We start from the raw sequence: 25,909 nt of genomic DNA, 5'->3' as shown, positions 1-25,909 counted from the left end.
GAGAGGGGGGAGGGGAGAAACGGGGGGAGGTGGCAAGCATAATGCACCTCTTTGTTTCACTTGTCATCCTGGTAAAAGCCAGCTGTCTTTTTCTGGAATCACAGCAGGCCAGCAGCAGGTGAGAGAGCCTCTTAATTACAGCCTGTTGTTGAACCAGGTCAGTCAGCACACTACTGCCACTGGGTGTGAAGAAGAATCCACTCCAGCCACACCTCATTACATCAGTGCTGCTCAGTGTACCTCACTGGGGAGGCGGATGCTATCTTCAATAAGATGCTAGATGGAGACAGGCGGAAGTAATAAACTTTAAGAGATGGTTGAATAAGATGTTTGGAGAGTGTGGAGACTACACACCTGCCCGCATACAGAGCTACTTTAATGGGTTGCACCTCCTCTGACAGTGGTGCATGGACCTCTGATCTCCACAGGGGCAACGCTGACTGGTAGTCACAGGTGGAAGATGTCTCAGTCAAAGACCTAAACAGCACTGCATGGAGAGGGATGTGGTGCAGCAAAAATCAACTTTCAGTTCTTTTTCTCATTGTTTAAAGCACCATACCAGAGTTTTTACATGCTTTAGATTATTTAAAACAAATCATAAACTTATAGTTATTGCTGATATTTCAAGTAATTTCACCATGTAATTAAAATAAAATTGCAGTTATCTGTTGTATAGTTTGATTTTAAGTCTGCACTCCATTGCCTCGCAAAAGAAGGAACACATTCTTACAAAACATGATTTTCCTTATTATCTATCAAAAGGAGGTTTTACACCACATGACAATGACTAGAAACCAGCAGCTACCTGAAAGGCAGACAAACCTATAAAATTATGGTATGATTTGGAATATGGTTAGCAGTAATCTGAAGTGTACATGACACTAACCCACGCAAGAGTTTAGCCACTTTCACATTCAGTTGTCCTGTTATAACCATTTGTCCAATTGTTGCTAATAAAACATCCCATAAACTAAAGCGGTGGCATTACACACTGCGAGTAGGAAAAGGCAACAGACTCCAAGCCTGAGTCATCATACCATCACCACAAGACTGTTGCTGACAATACAACCATATACAGGACAATATGACAAGCTTGGTGCATGTATGTAAACACCGACCATAAACACCCACACAAATTCACATACATACAGTACAGAGCTTGATGAAAGGTAGTGTAGAAATGTGCAGACCAGTCAAATCTTTCCTGAACACACAAGTACATGCATCTATTATTATTGTTAAATCTGATACCTTATTGATCACCGCTTCCTGCCTGAGCCTGCCCACATGGAGATCAGAGTACAATGTCAGTTAAGCAATAACCTCTGGTGCTGCTAAGCTGCTATGGGCTGGACTTTAGGCTTTTTCACTTTGCAAACCTGTTACATGCACAAAAAAGATATATAACTCAATAAAGGAGAGGGAAAAAGCCAAAAAGCATAATACCACCACTTTAAGCATCAACAGGGAGGATTCATGTTGCCATGGCAAGTTGCTGATCTCTAAAATGCTCCAAGCAGGTTTTGTTCTTGGTTAACTTGAGGTTACCCTGTATACGTGGGCTACACACCACACCTGTACTCAGTGTTAATAATGAGAAGTAGGCTATTAATACATACCACTTGATAACATATTTTTAAATTTCATCCAGACTTGTTCCACTGCGGTTGTAGCTAAAATGACGTCATTCTTAACACAACAGCATTACGTTCATACAGCGAGCCCTGCAGCCTCTGTGATTTTAGGGAGGAGATCTTAATTAAATAACGGCCAGTTCCTGAAATGTTATATAATTGAATTGTTTTCACATAGGCTATTTAGATTGACTATTTTCCAAATAGTGTCCAAAAAATCGGAAGCCAGGGTCGGGGTTAATAAATCGACAAAAAAAACATTCCTAGATGAAAGTGACAAATTCATAAAAAAAAACGTAAATTCCCTGAATTGCCTGAAATTAAAGTCACAAAAAATCTAAATCACACTGGTGTTTTGTTCTGAATACGCCCGGCCCAATAGACAAAGTATCTAAGGTGCACGATAACATGTGATTGTGGGCTAAACTCACGAGTATTTCCTCACTGCTAAATCCGATTGCAAAGTCTAATAGTCTAATAAACTGCATGCATAATCTAATATACGGCAGAGGTGTGTGAGTGTGTGATGTTGCAGCCTTGCATACGCCGTTGCGAAAAAACGCTTTCTGCACAGCCAGACACGCCCATTTTATGCAAAAGTGCACCAACTCCAATTGGGTTAACACCGGATTAAAACCGACACCATCATCTTATTCACCGTCGTAGTGCCGTTTTACTCCTGTGTAGGCGATCTGAGTTTGCTTGATAACCCCGAGTTAACTCTGAGGAGATTGAACTCCCTTCGTAGTATAGGCCACTGGTTAGATGATATGGTGCTTTTATTTACCTTACTTATTTCACCATCTGCTACAAATTTGCAAGCGCCACTTTAACCCCAAAACGGACTTTTTGTCTCTTCCCCTTTTCACAGTGTAACACAGAGGAAGAACAATATTTAGCCAAAATAAAGACAGCTAACACACAAATATCTACGCGTATATGTTTAATTCATCCTGTAGCTGCCCGAAATGGAGGTACTACTTCAACAGAAGTGCCCAGTGTGCTTTCAAGCTAATCTCAATGGATTCTGCAGAGCAGCACGATGCAGCGCACTGCTGAGCCAGTGAACCAAGTGATGAAAGCAGCAACAAAACAAAGCACTAAAGACTGATTTTTCAGTTGGGGAACATCATCAGCTGTGGTACCATCCAAATGTTTTTTCTTCTTTCTCACAAAACTAACACACTCTGACAACCGTGTTTTATAAACTTCTTTTAGGCACTTCTATTGATTTGAAGCAATTTTGTAATTATTTGTGCTGTATTTTGAATTACTGTCAAATAAAAAATAAAAAAATCCTCCATAGACAGTAGACCAATAAATCACACACTGAGTAGCATTCAGAAGAGCTGAACAGTCATTTTCTCAAGTATAAAAAATATGAATCCATTCTGAGCAAACAAAACACAAAACCACCTGACAAGAGGATGTTTAGTACAGTGAAAGAATTGCTGCAAATGAGCGAACAAGTTATTGTGGTTACAGACAAAAAAAGACACTTCAGAAGGAGGTGGATGGAAACCTCGTCCAATCAGAATCTGCCAGCTGCTCTTTTATCTTGCTTATACATCAACGCATATCTCCCTCAGAACCTCACTAAAGGCACTAACACTTGAAAGTAAAGGGGCACACATTAAAGGAATCTAGCTACTGTACTGCTCCGCCTCGATTTACAGACAGGGGGAGCCACAGTTGATAGAAAATAAAAAGAGGGCAGAAAAACACTCAGGTGGAGGTCACTGGTAATAAAGATGCCCCTGTGGGGGCTGTCAAGGACTCCATACTAAATCGCTCAGGTCTAATAGGTCATTATCTGTCCCATAGGCCTTATAATATTAACAGCACTGCACACACACACACACACACACACACACACACACGTTGGTGCATAAAATGCGTCAAATCACCCACTTACTGAAATATGACTGATAGGGTGAAATGTGGTCTCGTGGCTTAAGCAGCAAAGAAAATCTTAGGACATAAACAGAAGATTTAAGAAGCCTTATCTATCTGAGCTGATACACAGAGCATTTGCATATTCATGAGATGAGCAGGGTTATTACGAAGGAGGGAACAATGCCAGAGGAAGAAGGCGGTGAGGGAGTTATAAATCTTTTCACAATTGTGTTTCTGCATTGTATGTGTACAGTAGGACTGTGTCTCAGCGTGTGTTCCCTGAAACACATACTGTATCGGTGGAGGAAAAATCTTAGAAAAGTGATTAAAATGCATAGTTAATGCTCCTATAATCTATATGTTTTAAAGTGATGAACCCACTGAGACTTTTCACCCAACTCTGAAAAGTTTATCGTTTTAGTTTTATAACCTACAACTTTACTGTAATGGTTCTGTCTCAACATAAGCATTCTTTTTTTAACATCCTCCAAATGAATGCTAATATTCCTCATTCTGGACATGAAACTTGGCAATTGTTTAATCACACATGAGGCATTGGTAAGAGTTGCACAGAGATGTGGACTCAAAAGCAATCTATCGTTTACTCGGTAAGAGTTCAAAGCAGAGTTCAGCAAAAGGTAATCAGTCAATGAGGGAAAACCTGTGCACCCAACTATCCTTCAATCCATTCATCATCAACCGCTGATCCTGTGTACAGTGATCTGTAATTTAATTTAACTGTAAACACAGTTTTGCTGTAAAACATCATGTATGCTCAGCCAACCTGCCCTATATAAATAAAGGTTAAATAAAGTTGAAATATTAATATAGTAAAAATATCTATTTCAAGGAATGCTTGAGCAAAGAACCAATTCTTATAGATCTAATATATTTATGTACCATACGACCGTTTTTCTGTACATCACTGACTGCTGGTACATTAAGCTGGCTCTGGACAGGTCAGAATCTGTCAATGCACTGACAGTATCAGGCTAGTTATACAACAGCCTTCTGCAGGCATGTTGCCAAGGCTGTCGGTAGGAAACCAGTGGTGTAAAAACTTCCTAACTGTAGGTAGAAGAGTGAGAGCTGGGATGGCTTTTTAAAGATACTGCAGGAAACAACTTTTAAGTTCTAAACCTATTAAAAAGGGTCCCTTGGGCAAAACCAGCAGGTACATAATGAGAAGATAGTGAAAATAAGAGACGTAACATGAAAAATCAAGGTTTATGTAAAGGATGGAAGCCTGGATTTCTGTGTGTGTGTGTGTGTGTGTGTGTGTGTGTGTGTTTAAGATGGCACAGGCAAAACTTGTTATGACACAGCCATTCTACAGCTAAAAGATCCCCTCCAGTAACAACAGAACTGTGAGCATATCAGATCTGCGGGACCAAACAATCATCTTAATGTTAAACCCTGACAACACTAAAGATTAGAGCTGCCACCTAATAGTCGACTAGTCGATGAGAAGCGTCTTTGTCGAAAAAACGTTACTCAATTACTTGTGTAGCCGCAGGTACTAAAACCTTGAACTTCATTCGGGAGCTGCACCTTGTCACCGGGACAAAAGTAGTAACACAGGCCTTTTCCTTTGTTACACAGAAGTCACTTACGGGGCGCACTGCTCTGCTGCTGACTCGAGCTGCCATTAGCTAGTCCTATTAGCTGATTCTACCCAGACTCGGAGCTTGGAATACCGTGTTAACTAGCACAGGAGCTTTGGACCACGGGATACAGAGGTTTTCAGGACCGGGGTGGGGGACTTTATATATAATTGAATGAACCCCTATTAATTGGCAGGTTCCACTGCCATTGAGGCAACACAGCACTCAGGAAGATATGAAGGTAACTGCAAACAGCATCTACTGGTTTTATTTGTTATTCTTGAATCTAATTAAACAGTTAAGCACCAAAACAAGATTATTATTATTCTATTATCATTTTAGTGGAGTGAAAGCCAAAACTCGATTTGTGCTGCTAAGATTGGGAGCCTAAGGTTTCCTAATGATTGTGTAATGATGTGTAATTTTCAGTAAATCTTGTCATCGCTGCTGGTTAAATAAGGGGATCTCAGCTGCTGGTGGAGCAGCACTGTTAAGGTTACTTCTTTTAAGGGGCAGGATTACTGAGCTGGCTCTGACATGTAGTTTGTTGACTCCACTCCCAGCAGATCTGCTGCCAAGCCTCTTGGAGTATTAGCAGTCTGCCATTCTCATTCCAGACAGAGCCAATGGGCTAACCTAACAAGCACTCTCCCACAGGAACACATCTGTTGTCAGATTAGTTAGGCTCTAGCCATGGGTTATCAATCAAAGTGGTGAATTACATTACATACTGAAATTTATTCATCATTTACGTCAGCTGATTAAATGATTTTCCAGAACAGATGTAGGCAGGAGCGATAGAGAGGCGCCGAAAGACAAGGGGAATGTTAAAGAGAACATGTATTCGGCTTCACAAGCCAAACAGAAGCAAAACTGAAAAAAAAAAAATTTGAAGGCTGGTATAGACTTTGGCTGCATTTCACTCAGCAGCATTCTAATTTAATGGGTTTATAACATTTGCAAATGTCATTGTACTTGCTTTGATATCAAATCTAAGCTCTAGCCTCAATATTTGACTACTGAAACACCCAGGTAGCAGGTAGTGATGACAGCTTTTGTGCCTGACTGAGGCATACAGAGTCTTTTGGTAGTCTGTTTGTTGGTGACAGGTGTGCAGAGATAGCTGGGCTCCAGGTGATTGGCACTTAAAACTATGAAACACCAGCTGAGGCCCTGCAAACACAATGACTTCAGGAAGAGTGGCAAAGGTTAAACTGAAGAGCACAAACTGGGATGATACTTAGTGAAAACACAGACAATGAACGACCCTTATAGCCCCAGAACAAGCCTGAACTTCTAGAATAACGCTGCTCCTTTGGCACAGTTGTCCTTATCAGTACAGTGTTCTATGACCCTTTGAAAAGAGCCAGGGTTCATACGATTAGTCTCTTTTGTCTGCTACTTGGAGGGGAAGACATGCACAGTCACAGAAATGCTGATTTTCTTCAAATAATGAGAATACCATGAGAAATTTTCCTCATCGGGAATTAGCCTGACAGTTTAATTGGAATGCTACTGCCAGAATGTTTTTTAATTAAAAGAGGCAAAAAAATTACCTCAGAGAAACTGAAAAATAAATAAAAGGAATCAATCAAAACAGCCAGTCATTAGCTGAGACGAGACAGCGGCTGTCACTGCAGATTGGTCGCCTTGGCAACAGGTCAGCTGTTCCACAAAGCAGCTAGCTAGCCCCCACCCCCGCAGACACATGCACACATACACACATACACATTAGTCCGCCAAGCACACAGTGTAAGGTTGCACAAGCATGATGGTGAGAGACGCAGCCAGTGACAGATGTGGCACAAGCAGGGCAGCGAAGATTACGCTAAGTTGTCGAGTCAACATGGCACAGATCTGTTTAATGATGCTGATAGTCATGTGCCACAGTACAAACTGCTCTCTGTCAACTGGCATCAGAAAAAAGAAAATCAGACAAATGGGGAATTAGAAGACAGGAGGTAGGTTGTGGATTTTCCTAAGGCTGCCTTGCAGGAAATAGCTTTTACAGTAGAGGGCTGTGAAGTTAACAGAATCAAAATTCAACTCTGGTCTTTCATCATCAAATCACGTTTTGAAATTGTTTCCTTAAACCCTGATCTAAAATGACAGTTAGATGAGAAAATACACGTTGAAACAGTGTCACAAATACAAAGATGGCATATTTATTTGAAGCAAAGTGAAAACAGTGACACATATCGGAGATGAAATCCCATATCAAGCATTTCAGCCCGTTTTGGGGGGTGGGGGTTGGGGGTGGTTGTCATGTCTCTTATGATCCCAGAACGAGTGAGGAGATGAGCAGCACACAGCAGTCCCTAGTGGGGTGTTAGAGTAATTGCTTGTTTCACCAGTCCCCTGAGGATATCACAAAGTGGGCTGCAGAGGAGCTCGTGAAAACCGCTGCAAAACAGCAGCTCCACGTTTTGCCTCACATCTCCACTACTTGAAAGACAAGACGCGGTGTGTAGTCAGAGTGCGTCATCCCTAGCTTAGTAAGGTGAAACCATTATTTTGGATGATTTATTTTTCAAAACAGATTGCAGTTTAACATTAATGATGCTCGGCGCAAACTGTTCCTGATGTATGAGGGAAGATGGTCTGTTGATGTTTGGTGCAAACCTAAATTGGGAACATATTGTCTAATTAAAAACAACAACTGTGTAGAGCATTGGTTCTCAAACTTTTTCACATCAAGAACCCCTAAACTCACACAAATTAGACCATGGGCCCTTATTTGATAAGATTTTGTCCCAGGATCACCCATCTGATAGGATTTTGGGTTTTAGATGTTTTATTGCAGAACGTGTATGACACCCATGACCAAAACAGTCATACATTCTGTCACTGTGTTACTAATGGATGGAATTATAGTGAAAATAACTGGGGGACCCCCTGGAACCCTCTCAAGGACCCCTGGGGGTCCCCGGGCCCCACTTTGAGAATCACTGGTGTAGAGGTTTCAGTCTGCCCTGACAGCAGCATTGCTTTCTTCCTTTTCGGATGTCCATAAACAATAATCTCCAGGTTCAGCAGGTCTCAGCACAGGAGTATGCTCACGTAGTGATTACACCAGTGTCAGGAAGAAAATGTTTCTGTGGTGGAAGGAATACAACATCAGTAACAGTATTCATTTGATGTCTTGTAATTTTATGTGCGCTGGGCACTTCCATGCATGACATAATAAATTAAAAAAAATTCAGAATGGTGTGATAACACAAAGTTTTATGATCCTTGTGGACATTGCAGTTTCAAGAACATTTGTTCTCGAGTCTTGGGGGGAAAAAATCCAAAGGCTTTGCCCGATTTCAAGTCAAGTTTTTAAAATTTGAAGTGTTTTGTTGCTGCAAGAAGCTTGATAGGAGGGCATTTGGAACACATAATTTCCCATGATAATGAATTGCTTCTTCGGTATCTAGCTAGTATCGCTTTCATTCAGTTGCACATATACTCCTGTGCTGCATGCAGCATTTTCTGCATTCTCCACCATTACTCCATGTCCTTGCACTTTTGGAAATGTCTTATGTTATCTGTTCTTGTATAACCTTGACCCTACCTGACTCAAAGAAATAAGTACATCCTGCTCATTCATCACTTTTTGTGTGTATTAGTGACTGGCTGTCCTTCTATACAACACATATTCCAGACACAAACAGCCATGTAGTAATGTACACCTTATCGTGTGTGTCTGTGTTTGGATGCAGGTTTTCCATTCACTAATCACTTCACGTCCATTGATCTTTGTCCACATGTGCATCAAGGGCATCAGCTCATTCTTTATCTGCTTATAGCCAACACTGCATTCTCCTCCTCCCTGGCATGCTGTTTCCTTCTCTATCTCTTGTCTCTACCGGTGCTGCATGTGTTTTGAGCATCTTATTTGGGTTGGTGTGCAGAGGGATGAAAAGGCGGGGCAACCGTACAGATGGATGCATGGGTTTCTATGGTGATGTACTGTAGGTGAGCAAGGAAGAGCAGCCAGTTGGCACGAAAGAGGAGGAGGAGATGACGAGTTAGACGTTAACAAGCTGTCACTGCCAGCACAACACAGCGCCCACTGCAACAAACACAAACAGCAAAGACAACCTTCTGACAAGCCTGCTGTTATAAACAACAACCAAACAGACATACACTCTGTTCCGCCCACAGAGGAGAGGTACAAACTGCAGGTTAGGCTTGGACAAGATAAAGTAAAATTAATGTGTTAAGAGGAAAATGAAACCTGTACTTGTACCAAAAGCGTTAGTCCTGTAAATTGCAGTTTTACTTAGTGAAAGTTTGAAAAACAGCTTTGAAAATCTCTGTCCTCTTCCAGACTAACCTCGACGCCTCGCTCCCAAATGGCTTACTACAGCAGGACAGGGATTAGCAAATGTTGCTACAACAATTTCAAAACTTTTCTTCAACTGCAGCAGTCAAAATCAATCAAACCAAAAAAAAAGAGAGAGAAGTTCAAATGTGTCCTGGGGCAATTTGCTTACTTTGCTTTGTTTTTTACTTTAGTGATGTCAGGAAATCAGAAAAACATTTAAGTGAAGCTTTGCCTTTCCTTTGTTTGATTTAACTTTACAGGAGACCCACAAAATCATTCAAACATCCATAATGACTAAATGATGCATCACTTTAAATCTAGAAATGCTGCGATCAGGAATCCAACAATGTACCTGCTAGTACACTTTTTTTGTTACATACGTATGCTGGGATCAATAGCTGCAGGGCACCGATACACACAGCACCAAGTGGCATTTTCCCAAGACAAAATGACATTTATGATGAGTCTCAGGGGCAATATCATTGGATGTTTCCTTCAATCTTTAGGCCTCATGCTGACAATCACATCTAGGGTAAAACTGCCTCTCTGGACACACAGACATAGACGGGCTAGCCTTTGAAGCTAAAGTAGGACTCCTGTGGGAACCTATAGTTCTTTAACAACTGAGAATAAAGCAACATTTAATACAAATGGAGACATCAAGAAATGTCAGTGATAGTTCCTCCCCTTTCTTCTTGCCACCTGCTGGCTGAATAAAACTGAAATCTGACAATTGTTAAGTGTTCTGCCCCAGAGCCTCAGAGCACTTGGCAGAGCTGCCCATGGCTAATCCAGTAAGCACTAGTACTGACTCACAACTAGCTGAGAGACAGTGAGAGATTGAGATTGACAGAGAGGGAGACAAAGGCAGCTACTGAAAGAGACAGGCTAAGAATAGAGGTGGGTGACACTTAGAAAGCCATGGAAGGAATACTGAGGCTGGCAGAAAGAGATTGGTGAAGATGAGGCAAATTGATAGTTTAAGGTGAGTGTTGAAAACCAAGTAAAAACTGGAGGAAGAGCAGGGAGAAGTGGGGCAGGAGGATGTTCGGAAACCGGCAAATGGGGTGAGAGGAAAAAAGTGGACATCGGGGCCAGGGGCCGGATGAGCAATGGGAGCAGCGCAGGGTGTCTTCCAAAACCATTTGTCACCCAGAGACTCATTACTGTTTGTGAGTGGGCGTCTGGTTATAAATAGGCTTTGGAACATGTGTTTGACAGGAGGGAGTCTAGGATTTGATGGCAGGACATTAATCTCAACAGAGAACTCCCGGAAGACAGACGGATTGACAAACAGACGGATCTCCCAAAAGCAAGCAAGCACACTAATTTATCAGTCAGCAACCCACATCTACTGTCTCTCTCAAATCAGCCTGTTCAACTCTGTCCTGACTCTTCTTTATGTGCACCTGACTCTTACACCAAACTGACCGTGAGTTATCCTGTGAAACACATGGCTGTTTTTAAGTTTTCAAAAGCCTTACTTTCTCAGCTTCTTTTTGGCCACCTTTACATGCTCCAAGTTCTGACTGTAGAGATCTTCATGCTTCGCTAGACGCTTTTGAGATATTTCCAGTTCTCGCTAAAAAGGTTGTCAGTCACTCACGGCATGTTCTCCAACGTCTTTGTCTTGCTTAGACTTGCTCTGCCCTTATTTGCATCCTTTCCTTACAGACCCTAAAAATGCAACACTCACTGCCTTTAATTAGAAAAAAACCTCTAACCACTCTCATCGCCAGTTGACATCTGGTTATATTCGGTTTCTGACCTGCTGTTCCTCTCACCCTCTGGCCAGTTAGAGCAGATGTGCACAAATGCTCCATTTTCTCTGTCTATAGATGGCACTTCTTGCTACAGCAAGGCCCTTGTGTCACCTCCACCGCTACCTCCTGCCACGCACAAACTATTCAAGCTCAACAAATCCAGTCTCCCTAAGCATCAGCAAGGATCTTCCAAAACCTATGCCCCACTGACGCAATCAGTAAATAGCTAAGCCCAAGCTGCTTTAAACTGACTGATCATTGCTAATGACTGGTTTAATGATCTGTCTGGTCCCCTCAGTCCTCACTGCCACCTAGTCTAGCGATATCTGATTTCCCCTGGTAAGAGACATAATCCATTAAGCCAAGAATATTTACAATTTTCCATACATTGAAACACCAGTGACTAGAGATGTCACAAGAACCGATGCTTCAGTACCAATTTGATGTCAAAATTCTTCAAACATGACGGTACTAATTTTTCTACAGTACCGTACACCATGGAAGATGGCAACAAATGCAGCTGCAGTGACACCTCGACATATCAAAAAGAAAACCAGTAAGAGTTGTGTATGGAAACCGAGCTGGAGTTAATTTAATAGTCATCGTATTTCATGGCTGTTAACTTCAATAGCTCTGTGTCAAATCCTCGATTTCTCCCAGTGTTGGGATATGTTGGACAGCTGACTTAGGCAGACGTTTCACAGTTTTGATCAACTCAAACTCACCAAAGATGACGATGCAGTGTGCAGCACAAATAACTGAATATCTGTCTTCGCTATAGACGGAGTGAAGGACCGTCTTAAAAGTGCAATACAAAATATTTTTAATGTTTTTCAACATACGAATCTCAAACCACTGCCAATCTACATAGCGCCCTTGTGTAAAAAATGTATGAATTAATTATCTTACAACTTTCACAGCTGTTTCATGTTTTATGTAAAGTTCAAATATTTTTATTAAAGGAGTAAAGGATTAAAGGAGTGTATGTCAAAGTATATGGGATTTATTGTTTTGTTTTGTTAGCATGGTATTCACTGGAATTTCACTGGTATTGGTATTGACTACTACATGTCTGGTATCGCAACATCCCTACCAGTGACAGAAATAATGATGATATACGCAGCCATTATCATGACAAGAATATCTTGTTTGCTTTGAGGTATTGTAGATACTACAGATTAAGATTTAGAAGTTTTTTATGTGTAGGCTGATAATTATTAGCCTTATAAGTCATTGTATGGGTTCACGGACACAAAGTTTTCTTGAACAGAAGATTGAAATAGCGAGTTGAAGGCCTGTCCATCATGTAGAACCTGGGATCAAACTGCACTGACTTCTGGTCTACTGGTGGAGGATTGACAAAAGAAGAGAGCTTCCTGATGGAGATCAATGAAGTATCATGTTAGAGTTACTATAATAACATTACAACTGTATCATCACTGCAGTACATTACAGTATCATTTAAACTTAATGATGTTGTAAATGGGATTTTGTGTGAGGCGCATGCACTAATAAGAACATCATACATTAGAACATTTCCAAGTCTGGCAGCAGAAGTAAAACAATATTTCAAGAAAATTGCTATTGCTGATAGATTCTAAAATAAAGCCTGAACAGTTGTGTGGTGAGAACACATCCCCACAGAGAGCTAATGCCAGAGGTCGACTGAGTCATGTCAATGCGACTGCACAAGAAAACGAAAATATATCAAAGGGAAACATCACTTTGAGTCTAAGATGGAACTCTCAGGAAAACTGCCACAGCCCTTCATCATCTCCTCTCTCCACGACCAATTTCACCCTCACATCTCGCTTCTCTTCCCCATGGTAGTGACAAACAGTGCAGATCTTTCAAGTTCAACCCGCGAGGCTGAGCAGAGATGCATCTTTTAAAGGTTACTGTTACCACACAAATAACAAGAACTTTAGCTTTGTACTGAATTTGATGTAATTTGTAGAGCATGTGTTGATAAGTTATCTCAAGCTGTTTACTAGTGCTGAAATAATTTAGGTGCCAGAACACTCAGCATTAATATTTTTGATAACTGATTAATTGTTTATCAAAAGGATCACGGTTTCCTGCTTATTCACTGTTAGCAAGTGCTGCTCTTCTCTTGTAGATCACCACAGAAAGAATATCTTTGTATTTTCAAGCATTCGTCAGACAAAACAAGCAATATGAAGACATCACTTTGGGCTCTGGGATATTGTGATGTGCATTTTCTGACATTTTATAGACTAAAGACTACACTGAGTACACATTGTCTATGATCCATCACAGAGCATACATGCATCTACTCCACACACGTAAGAAATCCCAGCACAAACACAAGTGTCAGCTGTTCGCTTTTCTCTGCCCACTGCTTATCCTCTAGCTGTGTTGAATCCCTTTAACTCATTTTATGAAGACAATAGAGTGTAGGTGTGTTTATAAGAGGTGGATGTAGAAAGTCATTTATGCAGGGAGAGTCCGCCTGGTGTTAATCTCTGAAACGGCTGCTTTCCTTAAAGTGTACACTGAGAGAGAGAGAGCGAGAGAGAGACAGAGAGAGAGAGAGAGACAGAGAGAGAGACAGAGAGAGAGAGACAGAGAGCCTTCCCCTGGCATTACCTTTAAATGCACACACAAGCACGCACACACGCATGAGATCGAAAGGAGGGCATGATGAATAAATAATGGTTTAAACTCTGGAGGTTCACTTGATCAATTAAGGGGGGAAAGGATTCTTTTAAAGAAGCAACAATACAAGACAGCAAGAGAAGGCCAAGTAGTAAATCAAGGATCACTACACAGGCGTCACACACACACAGACACATGCACACTTTAAATATATATACACACACACACACACACACACATGCAGATGCACACATATACACACTGCATGGACACATGCGCACATCCTAATTTGCGATTCAGTGCTGTGAAGGGAAAGACAAAACAGGGGAGGAGAGGTGTTGGCCTCTATTGACTCAAAACCCTGTGGGCTAATGAGAACTCAAACACACAGGCACACACAAAAACACCCATCTACACACCCATTACTGTCATAGTGCTGTGTCGGAGTGTGAAGGCGGTGTGCTAGCATCTCACCACAGTCCTCTTCATCTGAGGCTATCATGAAGGAATATCTAGCGAGAAGAATCCCAATAGCTTGTCAGCGTCCTTCTCGGTCTGTGAGCATCGTGGTCACCCGACAGCAGACTCAAACACACACGCTGTCACTGAGGCCATTAGAGTGGTATAATTATGAAGAATAACCAGTCTAGCTGGCCCAGCTGTCCAACTTACATCATCCAACTAGTTTCCCCAAATCATACACTGTCACTAAATATGAGCAGATAGCAGAGGGACAGGGAAATGAAAATGAATCATAATTGGAAAAGGGAGTGGCAACACCGAATGACTGAGGGCTTTTATTTTGCCATGCAAACCTCTCCTTGGAAACAGACGTGTTCGATTTATAAGAGAAGCACGAGCCCTTGCAGAGAAGATAAAGTAAATTCAAATAAGCTTCAACAGCAACAGAGACATTTTGGCTCTCACAAACATGCAAATATGAATCAGCGTGGCAGCAGAAGAAGCAACAATAGGAATCAAATAAACTCAAACTGACTGGCTACAAATGACTTAAAAAGTCCCAAAGGACGCACAGGAAGCCATGACAGAGTTTGTGAAGAAGCTTGTCATGATTGAGGCAGCGGTAGCAGCTTGAGTCCTGGAGGAGCCACCGAGCTCCACAGCCTTTGAACATACAGAAGGCAGGCAGAAGCCAACAGCAGAGCTACGTGACTCTCATGACAACAACCATAAACACACAAACACACTGTCACACACACATCCAGAGAGTCCCTCAATACTGCAGGTTATCAAGATTAATACCACAAGCATCCAAGCAAATGCACCAGCTAAAAGGCCTTAAAACAAATTGAGAGGGGGAAAGGAGAAAAGACAAAAACAAACAGGAATGGGACATACAAAACAGGGAAGAGGGGAGTGGGGACCACTCCAAGCGCCCACCTGAGGGTTTCCCAGCATTCTCCATCTGTGCTCCTTTCAGCCCTCTATCCCTCACTCTGTTTTCTCATCTGGGTCATTCCATCCCTCCACCCATCTCGTCATTTATCCCCAGTCTTCGCCACCTCACTGGGACACTGGCTTAGGCGGAATATTGTGCAAAAAATAAAAAATAAAAATCAAAGAGAGGCAAGGCAGGGAGGGACAAAAGGATTGTGAAAGAGGTGGGAGAGAGGAGGAGTATGGGAAGAAACAGCGAAGGGAGAGAGATACAGAGAGCGAGAGAGAGAGCGAGAGAGAGAAGTAAGGCTGCCAGTTCTGAACATTGTCTCTTTTCTCTCTTTCGGATTGTGTGTCCCTGGCTGTCTCTCTTGCTCGCTCCTCTCTCTCCATTTCCCTCATTATGTCCATTTGAGTTGTCGTGCCAAACTAGCAGCACAAAAAACATGGCTCGCTGTGGCCTTAAAACACCTTGCAGACTGGCCACCTCCTGCTGGCCACTGCCCGTGGACCTGTGTACACTGGTTGTGTGCTGGGGGGCAATGGATTGAGCTGGGGCGTGTGTGTGTGTGTGTGTGTTGGACTGTCATGTCAGCCAGCCAGAGCAGCAGATTACTGACGCTCCACTGGCATGTCCCACTTCATCCTTCTCTCCTGTCACCCCGGCAACACCTCCACTCATCATCCTTCACACTTTCTCCACCATCTGCCTCCATGTCTCCCTCCCCACCTGCATCCTTCCTTCACTCAACGTAACCTGAGAAAGAGTCTTTATATTTAATTTCATCCATCTTCAAAATCTATACCAGCAGAGCTAACTCCATGCAGCCCACAGGAACAGAAAAGATCGTCAATCTCTGCATCTCGATCTGCTCTAATAAAATCAAAGCGGTGTATATACACACGGCCCCCAGGGTGCTTCCTTGCTCAGATAAAGATAGCCAATCCCAGGCTGAGGAGGCAAGAGGAGTGGTGCGGTAATTAACACCAGTGGGCCTGGGCTTAGGTCCATGTCAACACTCAGCAAAGCTCAGAAACCACACTGACCAACAACCATGGTAAAATTTAGAGCTGTATGAAGGCAAATGCTTTGCTTTCTGCTCCTCTGAGAAAGTGATGATGTTTAATTAAAACGTCAGTCCAGATCTGCACCTGAGAGGCCTTCATAAACAGCAAGAAGAGGTCAAAGTGAAGGCCTCCTACAGAAGGCATTGTAGGGAACGAATGCCTGCTGTGTGAGAGAATCTGCTTTGAGTGTGTGTGTGTGTGTGTGTGTGTGTGTGTGTGTGTGTGTGTGTAAGGCTAGGTTCAGGCTTAATGTTCAACTGTGACTTTTTGCTAATCTGTGTTTTTAAGTAATGAATGAAATAACTGATGCCATGTGGACAAGTTAAGTTTCCATTCAGTGTTCACCAAAACACATTTTGTGTATCTTTGGGGCCTGATAAACATGTTGAATGCATTTCCTCCATCATGAACATTTGCAACGCTGATATTTGAAATATTTCGAATCATGAATTGTATATATCATTTTACTAGCTTGCAGTCTTCTTCTTATTTTGACTATGTTGGCCCATTACTTCATCTCTCTGCATGGTATCACCACTGACTGTCAATCAGTAGAGTAGCAGGAAACTGGCAGCACTGCATTGCCCACCTGCATGTACACAACAGAAACAAAATGTGGACCCACTCACAAGAATATTGCGCCATAGCACCACTAGTGGTCAAAAACTCCACAGGGTACCTTTAATGCGGAGTGGATGCCAGCTGCAAGTTCATTTAAAAATGATAAAAAGGATCACTCTGAACTCACTGTCCCTGTAAGAAAAATCATAATCATCCTTAGCTGCAGTCTAACTGAGTGAGTGTGATTGTGAGACGAAGGCCCACCCACCACTTTCACCGTACAGAAGACTGAAGAGCAGCGGGTGACACCCACAGATATCTTGCACTATGCAGAGCTATACCTGCTGAGCTGTGCAAGGTTAACAATGGCCACATAGGGCTTGACAACTGCTGAACACGCAGCTTTACTCCCAACAGAGTTCACACACATGCAGACACACACACATTTTAAAAAAAAGGTACAATGTGTAATTCCTGGCCACATGCTCCAAACAAACAGAAGGCAGCATTTCACCACCTCCTCCCCCTCAACTAGGTTACTCTCTAAGCAATTCTGCTCTTCTGCTCTTTTCTAATCACATGTAACGTTCGAGCTCATCTTCACAATAACACCATAAATTAAGCTTTTTATGTGCTCCTGGATTAGAGGGCGTCGCTTCTTCTGCAACAATGAAGTAAAAAGGACCATCGCCTTGTGTGATGATCTGCGGGGAGGGGCTTCTCTTCTGCCTGTATGTGTCTGTACCTCTCTGTCATGTTAGACACAGCTTACATATGTGGAATAAGTATGTAATTTAAAAACCACAATAACAAACAGCGGTGGTATTCCAGATTTAATGGTAGTATTCCCATGTGTGAAGCAGATGTGCTGTAGGCCTGGCTTTTGTTTGTTTTTGTTTGATTACTTGATTACGTCTCTTCTCTTTCACATTAATTTGTTGTTGTCTTTCAAGACATTACATTAGAAACTGTTTGCTGGAACACTGATTTGGCAACGACAAAAATACATGAAAACATTGGGCCTCATCTTCTTTTCAAAAACATCATTCGCTGACTGCTCACATAAAAACAACAACCCATGCTAGAGTCGAACCGCTGATCACTACAACTGTATGGTTTCTTCCCAAGTATGTATAAAGAGAATGTAAATGAGTATGCCACGGAGACAGTGAGGAAGAACAGGAGACAGTCACATTGCTAGACGCTTCACAATAATAAAACATGACTGCATCTAAAATGTGAGTGAATTGTGCTTTATATTGCAGCCATACAATAAAAGCTTTACAATATATTCTAGAAATACTGGCTGGCTTGCATCATTTTGACTCACAAAAACTATCTTAACACGACGGCTTTGGTGTAAAAAAACATTAACAAACAATAAATGGAGTTTGAATTAACTGGTGATATTCCCCTGCATTAGGCTGTGGTTGCGATGGCAATCTCAGGACCTGTCTTTTTTGATGCGGAAGTAAAAGAATCCCTCACAAAAACATCTCCAGATGTTACTGTAATGTATATTCCTGTGTATGTTATTTGAATCTAGTTTCTACATAATTTCCCCACAGGGTTTCAATCACGTGGAGAGGAATCTGAGAAATCAGAAGGATCAGCAAGCTGCATGTGTCATCGTTTATCAGAATCAGATTATTTAAAACATGTATAATATATATTTTATATTGTTTATAGTAGATTATTAATGTGTTTTCTTGCCTGATTTGCTTGTGGCTGTACCTACACCAGCTCGCTCTGTCTGAACAACCCAATTGGTTAACATGACCACCAAAAGGAAGCGGTCAGGGAATATGAAGTGGTGGCAGGGGACAAAAAAGTAGAGGTAGCAACTTTAGTAGATATCTCTGCAACACAATACATAGACGTCTGTGACATAACATCAGAGCTGTTAGCAGTAGTTCATTTAGTTAATTTATTTCATGTTTTAAACTAAAGTTTAGTACATTTAAGGGCGATTGTGGCTCAGGAGTAGAGCAGGTTGCCCGTTAATTGGAAGATCGGTGGTTCAATCCCCGGCTGCATGTCGAAGTGTCCTTGGGCAAGATACTGAACCCTGAATTGCCCCAGGTGGCTGTTCCACCAGTGTATGAATGTGTGTGAATGTCAGTTTCTGTTTGTTAGTTTTCTGCACTTAGGCTCAGTGTGTGAATGGTGAATGCAGATGTAGTGTAAAAAGCGCTTTGAGTGGTCAAAAAGACTAGAAAGGCGCTATACAAATATGGAGCATTTACATTTGTCCGTATCAGTCTGCGCAAATATATGTGTTGAGTGGGATATGTGAGTTGGTGTGCTGAATGCTTATGTTTGTACCTGTGTTGATAAGTGACACACAGAAAGCGTGTTGTTAAGCTAACGCAGTGCGATTATGCCTCACAAGGACAAGTAAAAAAACAAGCAAACAAAAAAGTGTATCCTCTACCTTTGAAAAACAACTCTCTACCCACCAAGCAATTTAGCACCTACAAATACATAAAGATGAGATATTAATGGCTTACTATGTCCTCTTTGACCTTTTAATTATTCAGATTTGTGTACAGAGCAAGCGTGCCGTAATTGCATTAGCATCTCCGCTGGTTTACTTAATGTTCCAGTAGAGAGGGAATTGTGATTCAGCAAGCAGATTTGATAACGCTCCCTTCTTTTTGTGTACACTAAATGATCCACTGTGTGTGGCTGTGTGTGCGTGTGTGGTTGCAGTGAATCATCTGAGATTTATTAGCTCAGTTACCACTAGTCAAACCCTCTGACGTGCAATTATGCTCTATCAGCAAATAAATGATTTGGCCATTACAGGCCATAATTGGTTATGGAACAAAGGGTACAATATATTGTCCGTCTCTTTGCAGCTGTTTAACACCCAGTCCTGCTCTTTGCTGCTTGTATAACCGGAAAACTCTACTTGCCCCCTGTTTGCCCCTTCTTCCTATTCCCCATTTCCTCTTCCCCTTCCTTTGAGCATTTCCCTGGAGAGGACCAGTGCTCCTTCTTTCCCTTTATCTTGAGAGCGAGGCATCTGGAAAACAGGCTCTGCCTCCGCCTCTCTCCATCACACTCAATCATCCCGATGTTTATTCAGCTCTCCGCCCTTTCCACCGTCCCTGCACCTCCCTTTGTCCCGCCTACCTTCCTCTCCATGCTACTATGTCTCAGCTCTTAACCACAGCATCGCTTATCACAGTCCTGCATCTTTCCATTTCTATCCATTCCAACCATCCAGTTGTTTTCTTCTCCACCATCTTGTCTCTGCTTGACACCTTTTCCTCTTACATTTCCTGTCTGCCTAGTAGTGTTTTTGTCCTGGAAGACGCTGTACCATTTGTATTGGGTGGAGGCAAACCTGTGCATCCTCCCCTCTAAAGCTATATGGCACTTGAAGGTAAAAACAAGCACCCATCTTCAGCAAGGTTGTTTGTTATTCTATGCTCTCACATCAAATTGGCATTTTTACCAATACAACATGATTAAAAATCCTCTGTCACATAAATTGTATGTAAGTTAGGGCTGAATGATTAATTGCATTTGCAATATTATTGTGATTTGATAAAACGAGATTTTCTAATAGCAAAGGCTGCGATTACATTCTGGTCACATGACACCTAAGAGTAAAGCAGTCTGCAGATGAATCATCAACTTTGTACGTTACGCTGTACCTTGACTTGTTGTATAATGGCCTTACGCTTGACACTACAGAAACTTAAGTGTCACACAGGGAATGAAAGTAGCACCCATAGGTAACTTGGTGGTGGGTGAAATTGTCGGGCCATCCGCTGCTTTGATGGACAGGGAAAATGCACAACAAAGACATGTGTAGCAAGGTAAGCGTATTGAGGTGATCAAATGATTTTCTCATATTATTAAAATTTGATATTCTTCTCCACTATTGCTCATAATAATAATTCATGCAATTCATGCATCACCTAATTTCATCATAACACAGGCCTCACCCACAGAAAGGACAGTTTGTCTTATCTGTCTAATACTGTTTTTGTTATACTATACACTGATTTACTGCTTGTCTGTTTTGAATTATACAGAAGGTAAAGAGCTTAAAAATTAATTGCATATTTAAAACGAATCGCAATATTGGTAAAAAAAAAAAAAAAAAATCACAATTAGATTATTTTCCCGAATCATTCAGCCCTAATGTAATTTCAGATTGAGACAATGATTGTGATATATAAAAAGGTATATGAACTGACAATCTTTTTATGGTCAAAATAACCAGATGGGGATGATTCAATGAGTTATCTATCAGACAAATAAAAGGTGCTTCATCATATTTAGTCCAAAATCTAAAAGGTCCAATATTGCCATAAAGCAGTCCTGCTGATTCATCTGCAACATTCACGTCACACCCATTGACAATTAAGGGACAGCTAAACACAGTATACATGCAGGGTTGGGGAGTAATAGATTACATGTAACGGTGTTACATCATCAGGATATATAAATAGAGTAACTGTATTCCGTTACAGTACAGAAAATAAAGACGTAATGACATTATAGGCGCATTTTGTAAAAATGGGGATTACACATAGGGATTACTTTAAGCATAAAGTTTCCATTAAACGGAAAGCAGATTGCTATTTACGCATTTCCTGTAAAAACACACAGCTGGTGAGGGATTTGTCGCAGATATTGATTGCCAGTATAGCCAGTAGTTGAATGCGGTTACGCCCCCTCCCTTTCATGCAGACTCTGTGTGGACCGTGCGGACTGATTCCGGTTCTCAGTGAATGAACAGGGCAGCCGGACCCGAGCACAGACTCCGAGACTGACGGAGGCAAGTTTGACCACAGGGAATACAGTACGAAGGTGTTTTTCATGCCAGTTTGGCTCATGTCACCCCGGGGCTGAGTCAAATAAGGATGCTGTGTTCAACACCTGTTCATGTCGTGTTCACTTGGAGGATGATGAGCGCAGTTTTGTTGCCCGCTCGCCCGGCGTGGCTCCCCGCAATGATTCCCCGCCGGGTCCCCCCGCCACTGGCCTGAAAACCTCCAGTACTTGAGTAAATATGTAAACCTAAACACACACTCTGGTGTTCCGAGTTCCCAGTACAAGCAGAGTAATCTAATTTGACCCGTAGTTGCAGGCTAACTGAGCTAATGGGATAATGTCACTAGCAGCAGTAGCAGTAAGCTGACTTGCTACAGCAACAAGTAAAGCTATCTGTCCATCAGGGGAGTCAGTTAATCACAGAGCAGCCGGGAAACATCAGAGAGAAAACCAGGAAATATTTTCCATCAAATATGATCCAGTTTCAGTAAAATCAGTGAATAGAGGTGTGCTTTCGTACAGTAATCAGTGGTGCCCCGTCCCACAAACAATATTTTTCAGCAGTCATAAAAATGAAAAAGGCTTTTCATTGGACACTAAATGAATGCAGGCCCCCCAGTGCAGTATGAGTCATCAGCGTTTTAAAATAGTTTTCCGGGAAATGACACACTCTAAAATGTATTCAATATTACCTACAAAACAACTATTTTTGTCATTTATTGGCCAAATCCTTATAGGCCTAGTGCAAGGCATCATATAAAAACTTTTAGGCCTAAACATCGATTTTGATTTCATGGGAATGGGATATTTTAATTGTATGTTTCTCTAAAAATACACTGAGCAGACAACACATCTTGTCTTTATTTGCGTATTCAGGTTACATACTTACTTTTATTTTCTGGTACTTGAATTACATTACTGATTACATTTTTTAACAAGTAATTAGTAATTGTACCGGATTACATTTTTAACCCTCCCAACTCTGTATACATGGTCTATTGTTTCATAGTATCAAAATTACCCAACCCTAAATACCATATGAATGTGCACATTATCTTCTTCCTTCTCTTGTAAAAATACCACAGCTCAACTGGAAACACCAGGTTCAGATGGAGGTACGGTTTCCTAGTCAACACCACGGTTTGTTTAATGCATGAATTTTTCCAAATGTGTCAGACAAACCACTCCGAGATTCAGACTTCAGTGTGACAGGGTCTTAAAATTCAGATATCAGGGACTGATAGTAGGCTGGTCGATGAAGGCAAAGATGTGTTGAAACACCTAGAGTGTGCGAGAGTGACTGGTGTCTAGCTATGGGCTAAGTAAGCGGAGATCAGCCTACTGCCTAGAATTGCTCCCACACTGCAGCTAATTAACGCTGCCTTGTTTCAGTTCAACAACCTCCAAAGCTACTGTCTTCAACTGGGGCATTCTGTGAGGAGACAGCGAGAGAGAGAGAGAGAGAGACTGCAATGACAACACAGCAAAAACAAGTGTGACCTTTTGGGCCAGATCTCATTTTGACATGGCACGTAAACAGTTTGTCCCACACAGAGATACAGAGTTGGTGGAAGAGGGATAAAGCTAGTATCTCTGTGTGAGAGGGTGACTGTGGAAAAAAGCACCTGTCTCATTATACCCCGCCTTGGCTGCACAGGGCAACTCTCTACCCCGCAGGGCCGAGCTATGCTGCAGATAAGAGGAAGCCAGAAGAAACCGTTGAGCCGATAAGAACTGGTTTTAGAAAACGCAGACACTGACAAAATGGAAGGAATGAAAGAAGAAGAGCTTGACAGAAGTGCAAGGAGAAAGAGAGTTAAGAGAGCCAAGAGAGAGGATGGATGGATTCGCTGAGTAAATGGCTGTGAGCTAATCATGATGCTAACAGTAATGGATAGGCAGGGCTGTCCAGATTGTCTCATTTAAGGACACTTGAGTATCGTTTAGGTAATCTCTCTGACGCACTCACAATGGATGGGAGTCATGGAGACAAGGCAAATAGTTTTTCTTATGTGACGTAAAAAGTTGCAAGACAAAAACTTCCACCTTTGTGTTGAACTATTCTCTACAGTAGTAGTCAAAACGCCTGACCTTTGGTCTGCACCCGGATAGCTGACAATGTGAGAATGTGAAAAAGGTATAGAAATACTGAAGCCTCCATCCATCTCTGGGTGGGCTGGCCTAGAGTGAAGGCAGCAAACGAAATCAAAAGAAACTCAAAATGTGTTTCCTGAGTTTTGCCCTACTTTGATCCTCAGCTGGAGGCAGACCACCAGAATGAACATCAGTGACTTTCAACAACCTTCACTGAGATTTTCACACATATACTATCCACACACACAAAAACACCATTAGTATTGCCTTGGGTATGGTCCTTTAAATTCTGCTACACTCTTAAGCCGAGGACTGCTCCATGTCAGCACTTGCTTCTTTTGTTTCTGGTATCCCAGTCTCTCAATGACTTTGTCCCTCTTCTATGTTTTCCACTAATGTATTTTTTTATCTCTCCTCATCCCAGACAACATCTAGGTTTTGGATATACCCTCCTTCCCTCAGCACCTCTCAGAGGATCCCTCAGAGGTGTTGTTGACTGTACTGTGGCCCACACTGCAGTAATCCAGTATTATTAGGCGGCTATAACTCAGTTTTATGTGATCAGGAGCCCCACAGCCCTGGCTGCTGCACCTCTTGACAAACGACCCAAGTCAGATGTAGCATCAATGATTCAGCCACACTGAGAGACTGTGATGAGACAACTTTTTCAACCTTTTGTATTTCAGATTTTTTCCAGGCTGGGTGTTGAATATGCGTCAGTCAGTGTTCGTCGCTGTGTGGGTGAGTTTCTCCATCAGTGAAGAGTTGGTGCTGCAGAGTAACATTAACATTAAATGTGATCAGTCCGCCAGGATTTCAAAACAGACAGCAGAGCCATGTTGGGATGTTAGCTTTTTAAAATGCTACAATGTAAGACAGCAAGTGACTCCCAGTGCTGTCTGTTTATTCTGCTCTCACAGTGGGAAATTCCAAATACCTTTTCCTCTCACTTAACTAAGGGCTTCTGCAATGGCAAAAGAAGCAAGACATTCGAATGCTGCTAGTCATTGTTCGCTCCTGTATTAAGCCACAGGTAAAAAGGTCTTGGTTTTTGTTTATTAGCATTTCCTAGCCTCATGAACCTTCTCTAAGAGGTAAAACAAACAGCAGCTGTTAGGAGATTTGGAAAAAATGCAATGTACTAATACCATTTATAAACAACTGAAGCACATTATTTGATCCTGGATGCAGCATTGAGAGAATCAGTCTGTTTGTTGAAGGAGAGCAGCCTCAGAGTCTCCCTATTTGCTTCAGTTCGTCATTTTAAAAGAAGCTACGGGTTTGAACGAGTCTTAAGGAGAGACTTGTCATGATATTCTGCAGTGGGAAGAATAGTTAACTAACTGACACACAAAATATTATCTGTGCTTTATATTATCAAGGATTTGATTGATTCAGTTTTTATCAACTTTCACCAAAGACTGCCCTTTTATGCCACCACACAAACAAAATGTGTTGCAAGTTTCCTATTGCAAGAGGACTCACCACCACCACAGTTTACAATAAAGGAGGTCCCCTTGCAAGGTTGAAAAAACTATTCCACTAATAGAAAGTGAAAAGGGGGGGGGGGGAATACAAATGAGCTGCTGATTATACAACAGAGTCGCTCTAAGTAAGTGAAAAACAAACTGTTAAACTAAGAGTGTTTGCACAGCAAATGGCATTTTAAAAAGACTATTTTCACAGAGTTTTGTATGTAAAAATATACCCCATAGAAAATAGCAATTGTTACATAGGCTTCCAAATATAAACAGGGCTTTACATTAATCATGTTGCTGTATACGTCAGCAGTTCTGTGAAGCTGCCCTCACAAGGTCTATCCATCAATCCTCCGTCCCTGATGACCGACCAGTTCTATGAAGAAGAGGAGGGCAGTCTTCATCCTTCAAAAACCCACTAAACGCTTGAATAGGGATGGTCGCCCAGATAGAGCTGTCATTGTGTTATTACAGCGTAGATGAATGAAAGCATCTCTTTGCAGTTTACTGAGAGAGTTGAATTATCCATATTTGTCACAAATCCTGCACAAAACCCCAAAGATGCATTAAGGTTTATTAATTATGTGGATTTTGTTCAACAAAGGACTAAAAACACTCATCCAAATTAGCATCAATGAAGTAAAAAAAAAAAAAAAAAAAGGAGCGCAGTGTTCTGTGACGTCCTAAG

The 25,909-nt window shown here is 41.7% G+C and overlaps 1 protein-coding gene across 2 annotated transcripts in view; it reads right to left on the bottom strand.

Moving 5' to 3' along the window:
- Window positions 1–1,357, bottom strand: part of si:ch211-278a6.1 (SRC kinase signaling inhibitor 1) — a 52,843-nt gene extending 51,486 nt beyond the window's left edge. For both annotated transcript variants that reach the window (XM_038703946.1, XM_038703955.1), the window contains exons 1-2: window positions 1,252–1,357; window positions 355–487 (exon numbers count right to left, since the gene is read on the bottom strand). In XM_038703946.1, the coding sequence (XP_038559874.1) occupies window positions 355–364 (10 nt within the window). In that variant the 5' untranslated portion in view covers window positions 365–487; window positions 1,252–1,357. The remainder of the gene's footprint in view (window positions 1–354; window positions 488–1,251) is intronic.
- Window positions 1,358–25,909: the final 24,552 nt, after the last annotated feature.

This window comes from Micropterus salmoides, unplaced genomic scaffold (genome assembly GCF_014851395.1).
Source record: "Micropterus salmoides isolate LMB-PRFRI ecotype aquatic unplaced genomic scaffold, ASM1485139v1 Ms_hic_scaffold_10, whole genome shotgun sequence".
Taxonomy (NCBI): domain Eukaryota; kingdom Metazoa; phylum Chordata; class Actinopteri; order Centrarchiformes; family Centrarchidae; genus Micropterus; species Micropterus salmoides.
The sequence above is the reverse complement of the archived record's forward strand: the minus strand, read 5'-3'. Positions and strand labels throughout refer to the sequence as shown.